Source organism: Castor canadensis, chromosome 17 (genome assembly GCF_047511655.1).
Source record: "Castor canadensis chromosome 17, mCasCan1.hap1v2, whole genome shotgun sequence".
In the NCBI taxonomy this organism is placed as follows: Eukaryota; Metazoa; Chordata; class Mammalia; order Rodentia; family Castoridae; genus Castor; species Castor canadensis.
In genome coordinates, this window is record NC_133402.1 from 55,775,544 (window position 1) to 55,794,574 (window position 19,031).

The window sequence follows — 19,031 nt, forward strand, 5'->3', positions numbered from 1 at the left end:
GTGGATGGGGGCAGAACAGGCAGGTTAGGGCTACTCCCTCGAAAAGGAACTTGGCCTCCAAAGGGCCTAACAGAGCCACCCAGGCTTTGGCAAAAGCCCCACCCCTTCACAGGTGTCCAGATACCTGGGCCAAAAACCTCCCTCCCCAGGGCCTGTCTAATCCCCCAAAGCCTGTGGTTTCACCACTTCTGGAGCTTGGTTAGTGCACTAAGCAGCCTGTTCAACCCCTTCTCTGAGATGATGCATTGAGGAACATTTGACTGGTGCCCTGGAGAGACACCAGCTGAAAAACACAGAAGTCCCTCACACCATTCTGTGGGGCTCATGACCACACACATGCCTGCTAATGTACTCATGCATGTGCACAGTGGGATGGATTTCTTCATTTTTCCCGGTTTGTGCCAAGGGACTATGGAGGAGACTTTGGACACACTGATTCCACAGAAGGCCCAGGTGTTTTGAAAGTCTCTGGCCCAGGTGCTGGGGTGGGAGGGTGCCTTGTCAGGACAGAGCTGACAGCTTGTAGATCTAAGCTGCTCTTCCAGGGCTCTGGGCGTAGGGGTGAGGGGGAGGGTGTGCAGGGAAGGGCAGGGGAAGTTGAATGGAAACCTCTTTGCCAAGCTGTTCTTGGGAACTCCCTGCCACAGTCACTGCCATTTTGTTTTGGATGTCAAGTCTCAGTGGAGGACTAGTAGAGGAAGGAAGCAGGGGTCCCTTATTCAGGCTGCCTCCAGAGACCAGGCTTGCATCTTAGGGGAGCAACCCATCCACACACCTGAAACCCCAGTGCAGGATTCAGTGAGCAGGCCTCGATGCTGCCCAGGTGGCAGGAGTCAGACTACAGAGCCCATTGTCACCTGCAAATTTGCTGGCTGGAAGTCTTTGGGTGTTCCATATTCTTCCACCTGTTTGACACCATTCTTGTGGTCAGGCAGGTTGGCCAGAAGACACACTCTCTAGAGTCCCAGTTTGATCATGCATCCATGTGGCTGCTAAGACCCACTCTTGGCCTGAAGATCCTTCACCCATGTTCAGGGAGGTAACTTGCTGTCACACGCCCCATAGCCTGTCTGGCTACCTGCTGCCTCACCGTGAGATCTCTGCTGCCTGCCCACATCCTGACTGGGAACATGCTGAGCGAGACTGAGGATCGCTTGCTTTTTTTTGAATTGGAGTATTATACTTTTCTGAGCACCAGAGAAGAGCAGTGATGCTATAGCAAAGGAAGGTGGCTAAAGAACAGTCCCCAAGAACATGCTACACCCTTGGCCTTGTCCTGCATGTGTGTGTGGATCCTTGGATGGTTAGGTAAGGATGGGGGAAAAAAATCATTCCAGTTCTCCTTAATGCAGTTTTTCAAAATTCCTAGGATTTATTTTGGGTCCTTGAAGAGATTGGTCTATAACACAGGTGGCCCTGCAGTATTCCTCTTTCCTTCCCTCAATGCAAACTCACCATGCTAAGACACCATTCTTACTGTAATACCATCACTTGGAAGGCTGATGCAGGAGAATCAAAAATTTGAGACCAACCTGGATTACACAGCAAGTTCAAGTTCAGCCTGAGTTATATAGTGAGATCCTGTCTTACAAAAAGGACACAAGTTGGTGCCCAGTGGCTCATGCCTGTAATCCTAGGTATTCAGGAGGCAGAGATCAGGAGGATTGAGGTTCTAAGCCAGCCCAGGCAAATAGTTCATGAGACCCTATCTTGAAAAAATCCATCACAATAAATGGCTGGGGAAGTGGCTCTAGGTGAAGGCCCTGAGTTCAAACCCCAGTACTGCAAAAAAAAAAAGGACATGACTCTTAATAATTTTTTTTATTAAAATACTGTTATACCCAGTGGAATGCAGTAGCATTCCTGGTACAGGGTGGCATAACAAAACAGCCATGTTTACATTTTAAATATTTACGATAACTTAAACATACAGACACACATTATGGTCTTTGGCAGAAAACGTTCACAGCACAAAAAATACTTTAAAAGAAATACTAAATATTAATCCAAAATATATTAAGTTGTTTTTGTTCCTTTCACAATATTTTTTTGCCTTTTTTTTCCTGTTTTTTTTTTTCTTTTTTTGCTTTGTAAACAATGCACATGAACCAAATGTATTTTTCAGCTTTAAACAGGGATGGGGAACTAAAAAAATATGCAATTGTCCAGCAAATGCAAATGTTTAAAAAGAAAACTTGAGGAACCATTCGAATAAAACACATATAGAACTAAAAACAGTAAAAGGAAAACAATACAAACAAACAAAAAAGATTGAAGAACTAAAAACAGTAAAGACAAAACTTGCTAAAACCCACCAATCACTCCTGGGGTTGAATTGGGGGACTTTAAGACCAGAAGTCAAAGTCACGGCTGCCATATAAGATGCTTCACCCTAAACCCAAGTATCTGGCCCGGCTTCAGGGGTGAGCATGGGTAGCTTGAGGAGCCAACCTCATAGGTGCCATTTTGTAGCGGGGGCTCCATTCAGTAGACTATTTGGAGTCATTTCTTGTAACTCATCGATGATCCCTCTCCCAATCCCTCCAGATGGAAACAAAGACATTGATGAGAGCAAAACAAATTCTCCAGTTTCTGCAGAGAACTGGTGTTGGGTAGGGCCACCCAAGGCCACAGGTGGTCATGGCAGATGTTTGTTGTGTGGTGGCTCATTTCATCTGGCTCGGTTTATAGCCAAACTGACAGGATGTCCTAGGGACGGGAGCTGTAGAGCCATTTCAAAAGACTGGTGATTCAGGTCTCATAATTCAGGGCTCAAGATGGAGGAAAAGGCAGCTAACATCCCAAGAATCAACTAGCATCAAATTCAGGCCAAGCACTCGAGGAGTTGGAATAACTAGGGAGCCAGTCAGAAGTTTCAAAAACTGTGCCAGTCAGGATGGGCAACACAGCCCACAGAGATGAATCCCAACCGGCTGCTTCCATCTTCTGTTCCCCAAGAAGGGAACTATATACAAATCATACACCATCCCCCAGTCCACTCAAATGGCCCTTAACCCACCCTTCACTGGAGTGAAGCTGTGGCTTCTGTCAGACTCACACCCTCAATAGTCCCCAAAAGATTCAAGTCTGAGTGATCCCAGGAAAAGCAGATGGAGTTTTGCTGGGGCCACACTTAGCCAGAGAATAACACGGCTGGCTTGATTTCCACACCAGCATACCTGGTGCCCAAGGTCAGTCAGTTTTGGGAATCGGCTCCCCAAACCAACATATTCAGTCTCCCTCCTGGCCTGAATGTGAACTGTCAGGACAGAGGGGCTCGGCTCCTTTCTAGGAGAGAGAGTGAAGGCTCAATCCTCCTTTTGCATGGGCACGGGAGGAACATGGCCTAAGAAGCAGTCTTCTGGATGGCCAGCACTCTCAGCTCTCTTCTCCCATGAAGCACCCTTCCTAAACTCCTGGGGACAGACAGTCAGTGGTTGGGTAATGCAGGGAGCAGTAGTTGGAAGGGCTGCTGGAATGGCAGAGAGTGGCAGAGGAAGGGAAGGCATAATTCAAGGTCCTAAAGGTACCACCTCCTTCCTTCAAATCAATATCTCCACCATGTCCGACAGGTCCTGGACGCGGGATGAGGCTACAGAGTCTGGAGAGAGACAAGACCACAGGTACATGCCATGAGTGTTACTAGCTGACTGTTCTACCCTGGCACAGTTTAAGACGATCTATCTTCGCCAACCTTTCTCCCGCTCCCCATCAGCTGCCCTGGTTCCCGTAACCAGGCCAACCACACACAGTGCTCTGCTCCCTTTCAACTCTAGGCCCAGACCACCAAGCTCCAGCATGGAAGATGCGTTTGTTCATGACTCTCTGCTGGTTGGAGGGCCTGCAGAGCCAGTGGAGAGAGAGCCCTGAGGGAGTGAGGCTGCTGCATTCTTCTCATGCCTGTGGTTTTCTGAGATCATGAGGCACAGGCAAATATGCAAAGGCTAGTGTGAAAAGAGAGTCAGACAAGAAAGGGCCTTGTCTCAAATTTCTCCTTCCTGGACTTTAAAAACAGTCTCCTAACTTGTGAGCACCATCAGGATACCTTGCCAAGAGTCATCCTCTAAGATTGCAATTAAGGATGTAGGGAAAACTATAAGACGACACAGTGCCTTCCATTCTGTTGCTTTCTTTTTAAATTCTGAATCTGTCCCCAGCCAGGGCTCTCTATTCATGCCTCCAACAGCCCTCACGTTCACACCAAGGTGGTGGTCATTACCCTCCTCACCTTTCACTATGCAGGGCTCCCAATGACCAGAGAGTCTGGAGAGAAAGGGCCTTGGTGTTCAAGTTCCCAGCCCAGTGTGCCCTCAACCTTGCCCACCAGAGGCCAGGCTAGGGGAAATGGAAGACTCACCCATAGAGGCTGCCCTCTGGCCACTGCTGCACCCCAGGAGGCTGTCGAGCTCAGGTGCCAGGCAGGTGGGGGTGCTGTCTGGCAGGCCATCAGTCTGGGTGCTCCCATCTTTACTCCCGTGTTTGGCATGGGTAGGGTGGGGAGCAGTAGCTATTGGCTCCTCCATGGATGCCCTGTCTGTGGGAAAGATAGGAAGTTGTTATGGTCTGGCTTTAAGATGTGGCCTAGATAAAGGACAGCCCCAGTGAACAGGACCTGCAGGGGATTCTGGGCTGCTCTTGATGGTACAAAAATTGTGATAAGACCAAACACTTCTGTTTTCAAATGGGAGTAACTATTGGGTTGGACTGGCTCCCAAATGTTTTGAATGGTGGACCCCTTCTTTGTAAGATGAATTCTAGAATTTCTGAGATCTGCTTAGGAGGAGTATGGGAGGGGGGCTTGTCTAGAAGGCACATCTGCCCAAGAAGCTTTGTTGTTTTTTTTTTTAATTTTTATTTTTTTATTATTCATATGTACATACAATGCTTGGGTCATTTCTTCCCCAGAAGCTTTGTTTTTACTTAGATGCTTAAACAGCTGGGGCCAAGGGTGAAAGAATGTGTGGAGATGGGGCTACCACCCTTCCAGCAGTAGGCTATGGGGGCCACTGGAGCCAAAAGATAAGCCAGCTCCTCAGGAGAGTAGTCAGGAAGCCATGGCTCCTGCGAGCCTTGTTTCTGGGAAGAAAGGTCTGTATTCAGGCCTGAGAGAGATTCCTCTCTATCCCACTACCAACCTTCTCTTACCTACTGTCAGCCGGGCAGGAGCATCCACTTGGCGCTCACTAGACGAGAGTCCTTGCCAGCCCTGGGTCCCTGCTGCAGCCACAAAGATAGATGGCACTGACTTGGCAGGCCTCAGGGAACCCTGAGTGGCCTTGCCAGGATCTTTTCTGGAGCGTTGCTGAAGGACCTTGATCACTGCGTCCTTCTCCAGGATTTGGGCGTGGAGTACCTTCAACCTGAGAGGAAAGGCCATGCCCACACTGTCAGATCTACTGATCCAGCACCTCCACCCTGCCCCAATCATAGAAATGGGAAGGAAAGCCCCGCTTCAGCCAGGCATCTGAGACCTCTTGCCCTTGTTGTGGGACCCTAGAGTGGGTCTGCAGAAATGACCACAGCTCTGTACTTATCTCAGAGCTCAGGCTCGGTGCATGACCAGTACCTGAGACTCTGGGCACATCCCATGTGCAAGGGCAGGTCATCAGGACAGGTCCTAGACTCACTGGTAGCAGTGCCATGACACTCATTCATCCTACCTCCAGAGAGGGGGTAGAAACCAAAAACTAGATGGCACCCAATACCTGGAGGTGTTGGGATAGCCAGTCTCCTGGGCAGACCAAAAACTTGGTGAATATTTTTCAGATAAGAGCTTGCTTAGAGTCAAAAGTCACTGAGGTCAGCTCAGAAGCAGCAGGGCCTGCTGAGCCGAGTGGGGGACAAGGGCCTGTGTACCAGGGATAAAGGACAGGGAAGAAGACCGGGCACAGCCACCTCCACCTTCTGCCTCAAGTGCTCTAGCCTGGCCTGTAGTGACGAACCTGCTTTCCATTTCCTGTTGCCTGTGGCCTCCTGCAAGCAGGCCCTCATTGAAGCTGCTGCTGGGTGACGGCTGAGGGGAGTGTCGGATAAGAGTGGTGTCGCGCTGGGCAGCTGCAGTGGCCGCTGCGTCCATGGCGAACTGCCTCATGGCCCGCTCCTCCAAGTACTTCTGCTCCCATTTGGTCATGTCTGCCTCCAGGGCCAGGACCTGCTCCTCCTTCTCCCGAAGTTGTTCTGACAGTCGCAGGGCACTGAGCTCTGAGGACCCACCACTGCTGCTGCTACCAGTAGGGGTGCCTGTCTGTCTCTGCAGAGCAAGGAGCACCGTGGTCAAGGATGGAAGTTGGGTATGATGGTCTTTGTCCTCACACAAGGACTCTCACTTGTACACGTGCTTGTTCAATCATACGTTAACACCTCCCCACATCCATTCTGCTCCCATCCAGACAGAAGGGGCAGCAGATCCTTTCCCCAAATTCTGTGGTCAAGGTTATGAGGACACAAGTGGCCACATACTCCAAACTGGGAATGGAAATACCATTGATGATCTGTACTGAGATAACTGATGTAAGCTAGACCAGAACTGGCCAGTGGAAGGCTTGGTTTTTCTATCTCTGTGGGCTGGGTAAGGCTGGGAGTGGAGACAGACGCGTTTACACAGAAGTCCAGACTCAGGACCTGATTGACCACCTTCCCTCCTATCTTGGGGAGACAGATGAGAGCTGGTCAGTCTTCTGTATAAAGGTTCCCAGCCAACTTCCTCTAGAGATCAGAGATAATAATCTCTACTGTTGTAGAGGACAGGAGTTTCCCAAGCCTGGATAAAGACCACGTGGCACAGCCTTTGCTATGACAGGTCAGTAACAGGGACCTTGGAATATGGATCAGTTACCCTTGCTTTCTAAGGGGACAGAGCAGGGGCACCCAACCTGGCCTCCTCAGATGCTGCTCCAGCTCGCAACCTGCACAGATCTTTCTGACTCACCTGCTGTGCACGCAGGGCCTTGAGTTCCTGCTCCAGGCGCGTTCGCAAACGCAGCTCCAGCTGCTCCCTCTTCTCACAGGCGGCCTGCAGCTGCCCAAGTGCCTGCTGCAGCCGCTCCACCTTCTCCACATACGCTTGCTTCTTGCGCAGCTCCTCCTCTGCTCGGGCAGCACGACCCTGAGCATTGCCCAGAGCCTGCTCCAGCAGCTCGGCACGCCGCCGCTGGTCCTCAATGGCACCGCGCAGCAGTGCCATCTCCCGCTCCAGCTTCTCCTGCTCCTGCTGCTGCTCGTAGCCTGCAGGGACAAAGAGAGGGCCTCAGTCAGGGATGTGTGGCTACCCCATGCCTGCTGGGCTCTACAACTGCTTCTCATCCCCTAAACAACCTAGGAGAAACAACCTAGAAGTCACATACAGCAATTAACCCTATTTCACAGGAGAGGAAGCTGAGGCTTAGTGTAAGCCAGGAGTAAATGGCAGAGTCTGATTCCATGATCCTTGCAGGATCACTGCCTACATGTGCCACTTCCAAAAATACACCCACGATTTCCCTTGAGCCTCATAATGACTACACCCTGATCAGAATAGGAACTTCGATGCCCACTTACAGGTGAGAAAATGAAAGCTCTGAGGGGACTGTCACATGGTCAGTGCTCAAGTGGGAGGACAAAGGGAGAAGAACCACCATTCACTGCATGAGCCAGGCACTCACTCATCTGATCCTACTCAACCCTCCAGTCCTTCCAGATAGGAGTTGTGGCCCCCAATTTATATAGGGGGAAAAGCATGGGAACCAAGCTGGCCTGGCTCCTTAGCCCCAGGCTGCAGTGTGAGTCACTTGTCCCCATAAGCCCCCCTACATGGGCTCCGGGGCTCATTCCTTAGCCCAGTGCCACATTTCCTATTTCCTTCCATGGTCTGGGGACCCAGATGTGGGCAGTGAGGCTCATAAAGGAATGCAAACTCTGCAGCACAATGAAAAGGACTCTGGTCCAAAGATTGCTCTCTGAGGTTCCAGCTTTTTTTTTTTTTTTTTTTCCTGTACTGGGGATTAAACCCAGCGCCTTGTGCTTGCTATGCAAGTGCTCTACCACTTGAACTACACCCCTAGTCCTATCCTGACTTTTAAGTCATCTTGTTAATTGCCTAGAGGAATTCTGCTCAGAGAACCCCTCCATCTAGCTGGGTCAAGACAAGTCACCACCAAGTTCTCTAGTCTCTTCACTGCCCCTCGGGAGTCTCAGCCTGGACCTCTAGGAGTGGCTGCCTTGGAAAGACTGGGGCTGTGGGGCCTGCCTAATGAACCCCAAAAAACTCTGGAGCAGCATTGTGATTCGTGGAAATGTTCTGCTTTAGTAAAATTGTTCTATACTGTGCCATCCAAAGCAGTAGCCAATAGGCCACGTGTGGTTCCTGAGCACTTTCGATGTGGCTAATAAGAAGAACTGAATGGCTAATTCTTTAATTTTCATTAATTTTAATCTTTGGCTAAGGACTTGTCAACTGAGAACCTGAGGCACAAGGAGAGATGACACATGCCCAACAGGGCACAGCCAGCAGTTCTGCTTGGGACTCAAGACCAGGTCCCCAGAGAGGGTACACCAGATGACAATGGTAAGGAAGGTCATTTTGTACTAGTTCTGGCTGACCCCAGAAACCTTCTGAAATGGGACACAGAGTTGGCTTGTGTTTCCTTAGCCCTTGGGGTTGTGGAGCTAGTGGAACCAGCCTTCTACTTCCAGAGGTTTCCTGCAACCTTGTACCACTTCTAACCTGCCCTGGTGGGGGGCTGGGAGGCTGGGCCTTGGGAAGCCACCATGATGGTGATGAAACCATGGGCCCATGGGGAAGAGAGCTCGTGAGCCAGTAGGCAGCCGGGAAGAGACTGGGAGACGCAGATGCACCATAGCAGGAGAGGCCCCTCCTCAACCTCCAAGTCCCAGTCTCCCCTGGTGCTCACCCTCCTCCCCACAAAGCCGGGCGCGGCGGGCCGAAGGGCGCCAGGCTGCGGTGCTGGCTGGAGGCAGCGGAGGGGGGCGGGCCGCGAGCGGAACAGCCCAGCGGCTCTGGAATGCCAGGCATCCAGGTCACCCGCCGCTGCGAGATTAATGGCTCCATGGAGAAGCCAAGAACAGCCTGGCGCTCGCTCGCTCCCCGGGGAGCGGAAACGCCTCCTGCCTCCTGGCAGGCCTCCCCCCACCCCCCCCAGGCTTCCAGAAACTGGCCCCAAGACTTCCTGTCTTTGGCAGCTAGGCCCCCCAAAAGCTGGCCCTCGGACACTAGGGTGCCCCTCAGCATTTTCCCCACAGTAGATCATCCTTTCCAGATTGCTAAGAGCAAACCTTAAGGCTGCACCCCCCTTTTCTCCCTCACCTCCCTTTCAGAGACCCTTAGCCACTGCCCTCCACCCCCCAGCACAGACTAACCTAACCCTGCTCAACCCAGAGTTCCTTCTGTGGGTTTTTTTGTTTGTTTGTTTGTTTTTTTAATGGTGCTGGGGCTTGAACTTAGGGCATGTACCTTGAGCCACTCCATCAGCCCTTTTTTGTGGTGGGTATTTTCAAGATAGGGTCTCTCTAATTATTTGCTCCTGATCTCTGCCTTCTGAATAGCTAGGGCTCTGAGTTCCCTTTGAAGGAAGGAGGGGGTGCTGTCATCCAGTCGCAGTCCTTTGGCTGCTCCTCCACTGTACCATCTGTACCCCTCCCGGTACAGTGGGTTCCACAGTAGGGAACCTACCAGAGCCTTCAGCTCATCCCTCTCTCTGCCATTTCCTGGGCCTGCTCCTACCCTCTTGCTAAACACCAGCCAGGTTCTGATTAGCCCAATTCTGTTAATGAACAAAGGAAGGCATGAATGGACTACTCAATGAACTCAATCACCCTTCAAGGATGCCTGGACCTCTGCCTTTACAGGGAAGTCTCCTGAACCCCTCTGTTCTTTAGATGCGCCTATTGGTTAAGCTCTGTGAACCTATTTTTGGCTGTCTCCGGCCCCAACTCAGCTGCCTTGCCATGGCCCAGCTCCACCATGTTCCCCTGCTTTTCAGATTCCCATTGGGCACCCCCCCATCCTTGCTGTTGCTTACAGCTCTCTGGGAAACTCTCAGATTCTTCATTCTCCCTTGTTCCACTTGTTGCCAGGGCTTCCCTGCCTCACTCCTCCCCAATGTGCCTTTGTGACTAACCAATACCACTTTGATGGTCAGCAAATCACTGCTTCTAGCCTTCCCTCCTGTATCAACAGATCTTCCCAATAAATATAGAAACATATCCTATTCTCCTTTGCAAGCCACCTCCGCCTCTCAGGCCTAGTCTAGTGTTGGGCATATCATAATTATTCAGTAAACCTGTGTCCAAAATCCTGCTTTGCAAAGGAAGAGGCCCAAACTTCCCATCTAGAGGGGTCACAGTGGCTCCATTGCCTGCCCACCTGGCCAGGCTTTGTAGTGGGACCCCCCCTACTCACTCTGAGCAAGCAGCTTGGCCACCATGTCCTGACTGCCCGCCTGGGCCTCCTGGGTCTTGCTTGCCAGGTGACGGTTTGCAGATTCCAATCTCTCTGTTTCAAATAAAGGAGGAATGATGTCTTAGTGTTAGGTGACACTGCCAGCCTGGATGTTCCCTGGGGTCCTATCTGAGGGTCTGCATCCTCCAAGCTGGGGATGGGCTATGCTTAGGTGAGGGCCCAATGGGGAGAGAACACTCCTTTGCCTCAGGTCATGATCTGGGTCACATCATGGGGACTCTGCCCAGCTCTCACCTCTAAGATCGCGGTTGAAGTCCTGTAGTCGCCTCATTTCACTGTCCATCTTGTTCCGCATAGTCTTCTCCAGGGCCTCTCGCTTGGAAGAGGCCCTCGTTAGGCTCTCGTGGGCCTCGGAGAGCCGCTGAATTTCATTCTCCAGCTGCAAGGAACAGACAGCAAGTTGAAGGAAAGGCAAGGGCTCCCAGGGAGTGATCCTAGGCTGACCAGCCACTCCCCATCAGAAAAAAGGAAAAGATGGGAAGATAACAAGCAGAAGCAAAACCCCCAGGTAGTTATAGTGGGATGGTGGGAAGCCTGCAGCTTCCTGAGGTGGACCAAATGGCAGGGACCAGGAGCAGGGGTCCATCAGTTCCCTCAAGTACCAGGTCCTGACAGAACCCAAGGACAGGGACTCAGCAAATGTCTGCCTCCAGGGTGATTAGACACAGCTCTCCTGTGTCCAATGTCCAGAAAGAGTAATGTTACTTCTGGCTGTCATCTGCTGAGAAATCTGAGCACAGGGGCTAGGAGTTGACGTGTTCTGGGTGGTTTGACCCATGTCAGACACCACTGGACTGTCATGGGAGGCCATCTGCTGTTGTGGAACCTTCACACACAACTGGTAAGCATAAGCCTTCACTAAAGAAGGGGACACCAGGCCTGAGCCTGAGCTGCCTCTGTCTGGAGCATTCGCTCCCCCAGCCATCACTATCCATACAGAGGCCATATCCATACAGAGGGCTGCCTGGCCCTGGCTGCCCCTCCCACTTGGCCGCCACAGGTCCCACACGTGCTCCTAGCTGGCTTGCCATGCCAAGAAGTCGCTTTTTTTCTCCCCCACCCCCAAGAGGAGGGGCTTTATCTTTGGCCAGGGCTGAACTGGAACAGACTGGCTGTTGTGTGGGGGACACAAAGGGCTCTCTGTGGGAGGTGTCCGCGGGAGGGGGTGTGTGCAGGGCGCGGGTGCGAGTGTGCAGGAGCTGGTGAATGAGTTCTTTTTAACCACCACTGGCCAGCAACTGCTCAGGCTCCCAGCCTGCTCTCCTGGCCTCCTGGCTGTTCCCCAGCTGTCTAGAGTCAGCTTGGGAGGGCCTGTGAGGGGTGAAGGGGGGTGGGGACAGAATGATGGTGTGAAATCCAGGCAGACATGGGCTTTCAGGCTCCTCTGTCCACCTCTGCACAGCCCACTCCCCAGTCAGCCTTCCAGAGTTCCTTCCTTCCCATCCCTCCTGAAGCCCCAGCGGGGCCTACCTTCTCAATGCGGCCTGCCTTCTCCGCAGAGCTCTCCAGCTCCCTCTGCAGCCTCTCATTGTCCCGCTGCAGCCTGGCATTCTCTCTCAGCACAGTCTCCATCTGTGCCAGGTGGGCACTGCCTGGGGTGGCCTGGACACTTGCTGGCCCCTCTACTGCAGAAGGACTGAGGGAGCTCAGGGGACCATGACCAAGAGTGGCTGGATGTGGGGGTGGGGGGTGCTCCTGGGGCTGCTGCAGGTACTGGTACTGCTGCTGCTGTTGGAGGAATACAGGAGGCACCTGGGCCTGCAGGATCCTAGAACAGAAGAGGAAAAGCTCAGAGGATACATGAACCGCCCCCCCCCCCAATAGATAACAGCAGTAAATCACTAATATTGTTGCGAGTGATTACTCAGCCCCCCAATGTTAGGAAGCCACCAGCAGAGAGGCCCTTTTCCAAGTAGTGTCTGCGTGAGACTCTGAAGGGACAGAGATCAGGGCCAGAGGGGCAATTAAAGTCAGGATGCTTGTTTCAAGGCCTTGGGGATCAGCTCAAGCAATCCTGGGCCTCCTAAGCAACTAGTGCTTAAACAAGAAATCCTAAAAAAAAAAAAAAAAAAAAACCCTTGACCCTGCTAATCAATGGAAGGTTCTTTTGGAGTCTGGAGGCCACATCAATCATGACTGACCACATAGCCTTCCACAGCCTTGGATCACTTGGTGGCTGGACCCTAAAAGCTATGCTGTGCTTATTACAAGCCACCAGTTTCAGGTCTGCCAAAGCAGTGCTCAAGTTTTCTCCCTCCTATGTGCAGGTCTTGTCACCCCCCAAGTCCTGGAACACTTTTACAGCGGTGACACAGATGTCAGGATAAGAGTGTGAACTTCAGAGTCTGACAAACAGGGTGCAAATCCCAGTTCCAGCCATATGAACTTGGGGAAGTGCCTCAGCCTGTGTCACTATTCCTCTACTAAATCATGAGGGTCTCCAGACACAAGTGTATAGCCTGGAAAGGTGTTTGGTAGACTGCAGGCTTATTATGGCATGACAGCCCATCTCCACCTCTGCTGGTAGGGACCAGAGCTTCCTCTCAGTTGAAAGAACAAGGGGAGGGTCTGCCTCTGGATTAGTACAGTAGCTGAGTACAGGGACAATGTTGTATTGGCCCCAGTCACTGAAGCAGTTTCACCTTCAGTTAAAGCAAAGAGTAAGAGGCAAGAGGAGTCAGAGGGCCTTTCTGGGGCCTTGTGACTCCAAGTGTCACAAAAGCTGAATTCTACTTCTGGGTCCATCCCCTCAGCACTCGCGCCTACTTCTACAGCCTGTGGCTGCTCCTGCTCTTCTTAGAGGCTAAAAGTTCTGTGACATAACACCCAAACATTACTCTTCATATGACCACTGGAAAGGAGAGGCTGGCAGGTAGATTTCTCCTGCTACCTAAAATAGGGCTTCCAGTGAGAGCTGAGCAAAGTGTCCCTACTGGAACATCCAAACTCTCCCTCCCCTACTCAATGTGGCTATTCTCAGGGTGGCTTAAAAAACTTGCTGCCCCCTGCAAGGGGCCAGGCAGACACAGTGGCATTCTTTGGGGATGACTTAGCGCTAAGAAAGAATGGCGTCCCTCCTCCTCCCCCTCTTTTTGTTCTCCTGCAAACAGTCTACTTCCTTGCCTCGATATTATCTTTTCCTGACAGGGTTCAATAGGACTGGTCCAAAAGAAGAAACCACGACTCAGCTTCTGAAACTTCCCGATCAGCCCTGAGAGGGGAGATAAGGTGGGAGTCTGGACCGAGTGAAGGTTGGAGAAAACCCAGGAGGCACCCCCTGGTTCCTTCATACCAACGCCATCGTGTCACTCATTTCTCGAGAGCAAGGAAAGGCCAAACGGTGGGAAAGTGAGTGACTAAATGAAGACTCAGCAGGCGCAAAGAGAACCAGACTTTGACCTTGAGCTGCCACAGGAAGGAAGTTTGCAAATCTTGGGACCCCCCCCTTTCCTGGGGAAGAGGCAGCAATGATGAGAAGGTGCTAGATCAGGTGAGAAGCCCAAAGAAACAGACCCTCATTTCTAGGAATCCATATTTCTGCCACTATCTGACTTCCTGCCTCCTCCTGGCTCCTTGCTTCCATTCTGGGACTTAAAATTCATTTTCTAAATGCAGTCATGTTCTACTCATTATTTATCATCAAACACACCCGCTAATAGTTTTCATTCACTCAGAATCCAACTCTTTAAGTTGCTACCCTGGTCCAGCAGCCTCTCTCGAGTATTCCTAGAAAAGGGCTCACCTAGGCCTACAACCCTTTCCCATCCTAGGCACATCCATGGAGGATGTGGAAAACATAAAAGGAAACTAGCAGACAGGGTAGCTGTGACAGAGAGGTCTGTCTCTAAGGTGGCCACCTGGTTCTTTCAGCTTCCTTAGGAATGTCTCCCAATAGAAAGCAAGCTATCTATTTTTATTTTAAAAACCTGCATGGGGAGGTCCCACCTTCTTCCTACTTAATAGTTTGGCAATGATTGCCATTCTTTGTCTTTGGGAAATTCTTTCTCAAATCTCACCTTTAACCCCTGTTACAATCCATAACCTCTGGGAACTCCAGCAACTTGATAGGCAGGCACTCTTTCTCGTGAGACACTCCACCAACCCCCAGCAATCTGAATACCACAGCTAAGCAGACAATGGTGTCTATTTCCCAGTCAAAGCAACAATGCTAATTTCTTATGTGACCTCAGCGAAGCCCCTTCTTCTCCAGCCATCAGCTGTCCCTTCTCAGGAAGGAAGGGATAGATCAGGCAGCCAACAGATCTGGTGGGAGTGAAGTGGGGTGGAAATCTTGCCAGCTCAGATCCAAGGTGTGTGACCTTGAGGCTCTGCTCCCTGGAAGACTGCACTGGAAGAAAGCCAAGAGCCTGAAAGCCCGTGGTGGGGCAGTTACCTACCTGACTTCTGCATGCTGGAAGTGTGGGCTGCCACGGGTGCGGTACCTTGGGTCGGTGACAGCTGTAGTCTCATGAGCAAGTACAATGTGTGGGTACTGAGGTGGGGGCCCACGGGGCTCTGGACCCTCTGCAAGGGCGCCCCGAGGTGGAGGGCACTGCTGGCTTCGGGCCAACTGTGGGAAGCTGTGGGAGGAGCTCATGTGGCTGGGAGCCCGGGCACCATTCCTCTCCAGGGACAGCTGCAGGAGACGTTCGCTCAGGGAGCGCACGTGGCCATGCCTCAGCTCCCGCAGAGCCTCATCTTGCCGCCGGCTGCCTCCAGGGCCTCCTCGAGGATCCCTGTCCCCAACATGTGGCCGGGACCCTGCCTGCTGGGCTGCATAGTACTGCGAGTGGGCTTTGGCCTCTTCATAGGTGGGCAGCTCCTCGCCTTTGCTGGGTTGTGGGCACAGCCGGTAGAGGGTGTTCTCTGCTAGGTGGCTTTCACCACCCTGGTGCTCCTGGCCCTGGGGCTCCTGCCTGGTCGCTTGCTGTAGCACCTGACTGTCCTCAGGTGCTGCGATCTCCAGAGAGGCCTGGGGGCTCCCCGCGCTCCCAGCTCCAGCCCCACCCCTCAGAGCCTGTTGCTGGATGGCCAGCAATGTGCGCGTCTCAGTCAGGTTGCCATGGCGAAGCTGCTCCTGGATGAGGCGGTGCAGAACTGTTCCAGAGGAGCCTTCCAGCGTCCTCATGCTTCTTTGGCTTGCACACACCTGCCTAGACAATGACCAGCAGGCACCTGGCCCCAGAGCACCTGGAAAGAGAGACCAATCAGAGGAAACACTTGAGAAAGGAGGGGGTGCATTTCATTACACTCTGGTTCATAGAACAATGGTAGGGTAAGACTACAGTGGATGGAGTTCAAACAGGCTTGGGTTCAATTGCCAATGCTGCCACCTATTAAGGCAAGTTACCCAACCTCTGAGCCTCAGTTTCTCCACTTTTTAAAAAAGGGAAGAATAATGTTTGTTTCATGGAGTCAAAATTGAGAATGATGAGGCAATGACTGTTGGGCTCCTGATAGCTGTTAATCCTGAGCAGATGATAACCATTACAGCGATATTCATGGAGACTTACTAAGCTAGAGAAGTACTAGAGGGAATCAATCGAATAGGAACCATGGCCCCACCCCCCAGTAGCCAGCCACCTATCAATCAGTCTGATGGGTGACTCTAAGCAGGCATAATTCAGATCTAATTGCTAAGCTGTCCAGACCAGGGGTAAACAGGACCCCAGTTTATTGACAGGTGACAAAGAATGAACTTAGCCCAGTGGAAGTCCTAAACAAACAGCCCCCAGGAACCTCTAGAATATATATTCCTGACCCCAGCCACTCACAGCCAATCTACCACCCTCTACCCACTTCTCTGCCCTGAACCACAGTTCCTGGAGGGTAGCACCCCCCACACACACTCTGCTTCACCAAGGACTGCTGATAAAATAAGTGAGATTCCTTGTCACGGATGACCTTGGCAGTCGTTCTGCAAGGTGGACAAGAAGAGGAAGAAATTGCATCTGACTTGGTGAATAAGGGATGAACAAAAGAAAGGCTATGATACGAAAATGGTTTTGTGAGATGAGGCAAAAAGTTGCTACCTATCAAGGTTAGCAGGTCAGTCACCTAGGGTATGTCCCAGTAACTGCATGGGAGCCAGGGTTAAGAAAGAATGTCAGAGTCTTTGATTTTATGATTATCCCCTTTCTCTGTACACACACTGGCTACTTGGAAGAGCCCCACTGGTCCTCTAGACTCATAAAGGATGGACACTCAGCATCTTTCTTGACATCAGAAATGACCACTTGGACCAACTGGAGAGGAAAGGGAATTAGAGGGAGGCTCTTGGTTACAGGGACCTGGGACTGGGGGCTAGGGACCGTGAGGATAAAGTTTGGGGACACCATATCTAAGGATCATATCCCAGCCATTCTAAGGCTGGGCTCCAGTGGGAAGGTTACCCACCTCCCACGTCCAGCTTCCTTTTCACAGCTTCTTCCAACACAAGCCTCCAAAATGGGATTCAGGGAAAACCAAACAAAATCCACACTGCTACAGGCAGGTGTGTAGGTGGTGTGGGTGTGTGAGAGAGATGTATCCCGCTCCCCTTGCCACAAAACAAGCCCCAGTGCCTGCTTTAGATCGGGTTTGGCAGAGCAGTCATTTCCAATCCATCCCCCCCCTTCCCAGGATTCCAGCTGCTCAGAGCTGGTAGTGGGGAATGAGTCCAGAGGACACCTATGTACCCAAGTTCCCTGGCACCCAATCGTCTCTCTCCTTCCCTCCCCCGCAAGAATCCAGAACTACCAGTGGCAAAACAAGCAAACAGCAGTCAACTCACATGGAGTTTCATCTGCGGGGCATTTCCTAACTTAATCATTGTCTGGGCTGGCTGCAGATCGGGGAGCGGCAGGAGGAATGCAGGGAGCCTTACGGACAGATACCAGGCACACCAATAGTGTACCAGGGCCGGGAGCAAGGAACGTCTCCGAGGCCTCTCATAGCCAATTTGTCCCTCTCAAACCCCTTACATGCACAACCTTTCAGATACCTACCGCTGAGCGGTTACTAAATAGCTCTCCCCTACCCCAGCCGTGCGCCTCTGCTTCGGTAGCGCGCTGCAATCTCTGAAAGCCGCCTTTCTAAGCAAGCATGCGTCTGCAGCCTTTGCCTGGCCTCTCGCTCTCCAAAGCTAGTCTGTAAGTCAGCTCGCACCCCGCCAGGGCTCTCGTACTACCCGGACCCGGGACCTCAAGCTCCAGTAGCGGCCAGTGCGCCCAGGACGAGAGGGCAAGGGTAGCCTGCGGCAGGGAGAGGTCTTTAAGCGTCGCGGGTCCGCCTCCCTCCCCAACCCTCTTTGTTTTCCAAATACTCCAGCGCTGACGTCACCGGGCTGGACAGCAGGCTGCATTCTTTCTAAGTGAGAGCCAGTTGGTGGCTCCAGAGAGGATTTTCCAAGGAAGACAAAGAGGAATTCTTGGACTAGTAGGGGGCAAAGACACCTGTACTCCCCCCCTCCACACACAACCACCTAACCAAATCAGCCATGAAAGCTGTGAAATCCGAGAGACGCCTGCAGCCACTTTCCTCTCCCCCCAAGCCGGATTCACAACACAAAACACGTACCCCGCGATTCCCTCCTCCAGCCCCGGGGGATCTGTGCGCCTCAGGAGTCCCCAAAGCGTACCGCTCCCCGGGAGGAGCGGCCCTTGCCGGGCTTGCGGCTGCCTGGAAAGGGCGCACTGAGCGGGGAGGACGCTCGTTCTCCCGAGCGTCGGCTCTGGGACTCCGGGCTGCTGCCGGGACGCGTCTCTGCCAGCCTCGCGCGCTCCCTGGAGCGCAGGGCGGCCTTCCTTACCGCTGCGGCCCGCGGGTGCCTGGCGCACTCAGATCCGACGTTGCAGCCTGGCTCGCTCGCGCAGCTCGGTGGCAGAGGTGTGCACTCGGCGGAGGCGCCGACGCTCTGGCTGCTCGGGCCCCAGCTCGCAGCCCCAGGGTCTGCCCGCGCTGGAGGCGGCTGCTATGCCTGGAATGTGAGAGTTTCAGGTTCCCCCATGGGATCAAAGCGAACCACAAATAACCTCTCAGCGCGCCGCCCTCCTCCGCCCTCCGCCTCCTCCCGCTCCCCTCCCGGCCCCCGCCTTCCTCCCGGGAGGCGGCGCTGCGAGCCGGGCGTTGGGCTGTCCTGAGCTCCATCCCCAGGCTGCCCGGGGCGCTTGCAAGCCGTGCTGTGTCCCCCTTTCCCACCTCCATCTTTGCCTTCGGAGCTGCTGGGGACAATTTGATCCCCACTCAGCCCATGATCGCCCCCACCTCCGTCATCTCTAAATGCATCGGCGAGGCTACTGTTGCCTCGCGCGTCGGGGATGGACGGGTTACTGCGGATTGGGGGCTCCAGCGTTTGTGTATATGCAGAGGGGGACTGCAGAGTCATCTCCATCGCTGGGCTTTAACCATGACCCCGGCGAAGAAACAATTCTGCTTCCAGCTATCCAGCCTCTTCCCTAACCCCCACGGTTTCCAACCCCAGCGGCAATCTTTGAATTCCACTTTTATTGTTTACAAACATCTTTGCCAGCTCTTTTCAGACCTGTCTACACCGGAAATGTGGATCTGAGTTGAAAAATCTGGTGAATGGGCCTAT

General features: G+C 52.6%; 1 protein-coding gene and 1 long non-coding RNA gene across 4 annotated transcripts in view; one reads left to right on the top strand and one right to left on the bottom strand.

The window, feature by feature from the left end:
• LOC141418610 (uncharacterized) overlaps window positions 1-14,100 on the top strand; it is a 54,732-nt gene extending 40,632 nt beyond the window's left edge. The window contains exons 3-4 of the long non-coding RNA XR_012443260.1: window positions 8,422-8,542; window positions 13,604-14,100. This is a non-coding gene — a long non-coding RNA (uncharacterized lncRNA). The remainder of the gene's footprint in view (window positions 1-8,421; window positions 8,543-13,603) is intronic.
• Window positions 1,807-18,384, bottom strand: Amotl2 (angiomotin like 2). Of its 3 annotated transcripts, none has more exons than XM_020165726.2 (10): window positions 18,246-18,384; window positions 14,854-15,646; window positions 11,927-12,224; window positions 10,691-10,835; window positions 10,397-10,489; window positions 6,929-7,224; window positions 5,943-6,250; window positions 5,146-5,360; window positions 4,358-4,534; window positions 1,807-3,601 (listed from the first exon to the last, which is right to left on the bottom strand). In XM_020165726.2, the coding sequence occupies exons 2-10, from the start codon at window positions 15,582-15,584 to the stop codon at window positions 3,543-3,545; spliced, it is 2,322 nt and encodes a 773-aa protein (XP_020021315.1). In that variant the 5' UTR covers window positions 15,585-15,646; window positions 18,246-18,384; the 3' UTR covers window positions 1,807-3,542. The 3 variants fall into 3 exon arrangements, with proteins under 3 accessions (XP_020021315.1, XP_020021316.1, XP_020021317.1); XM_020165727.2 differs by lacking the exon at window positions 18,246-18,384 and adding an exon at window positions 18,014-18,203; XM_020165728.2 differs by lacking the exon at window positions 18,246-18,384 and adding an exon at window positions 17,443-17,952.
• Between the last annotated feature and the right edge of the window lie 647 nt (window positions 18,385-19,031).

Coding starts and splice junctions, on each gene's coding strand:
- Amotl2 (XM_020165726.2), bottom strand. CDS start 15,584: ATGAGGACGCTGGAAGGCTCCTCTGGAACAGTTCTGCACCGCCTCATC. Junction 6,251..6,928: donor AGGCCCTGCGTGCACAGCAG/GTGAGTCAGAAA, acceptor CTTGCTCTGCAG/AGACAGACAGGCACCCCTAC. Junction 5,361..5,942: donor CAACAGGAAATGGAAAGCAG/GTTCGTCACTAC, acceptor CTTTCCTCTCAG/GTTGAAGGTACTCCACGCCC.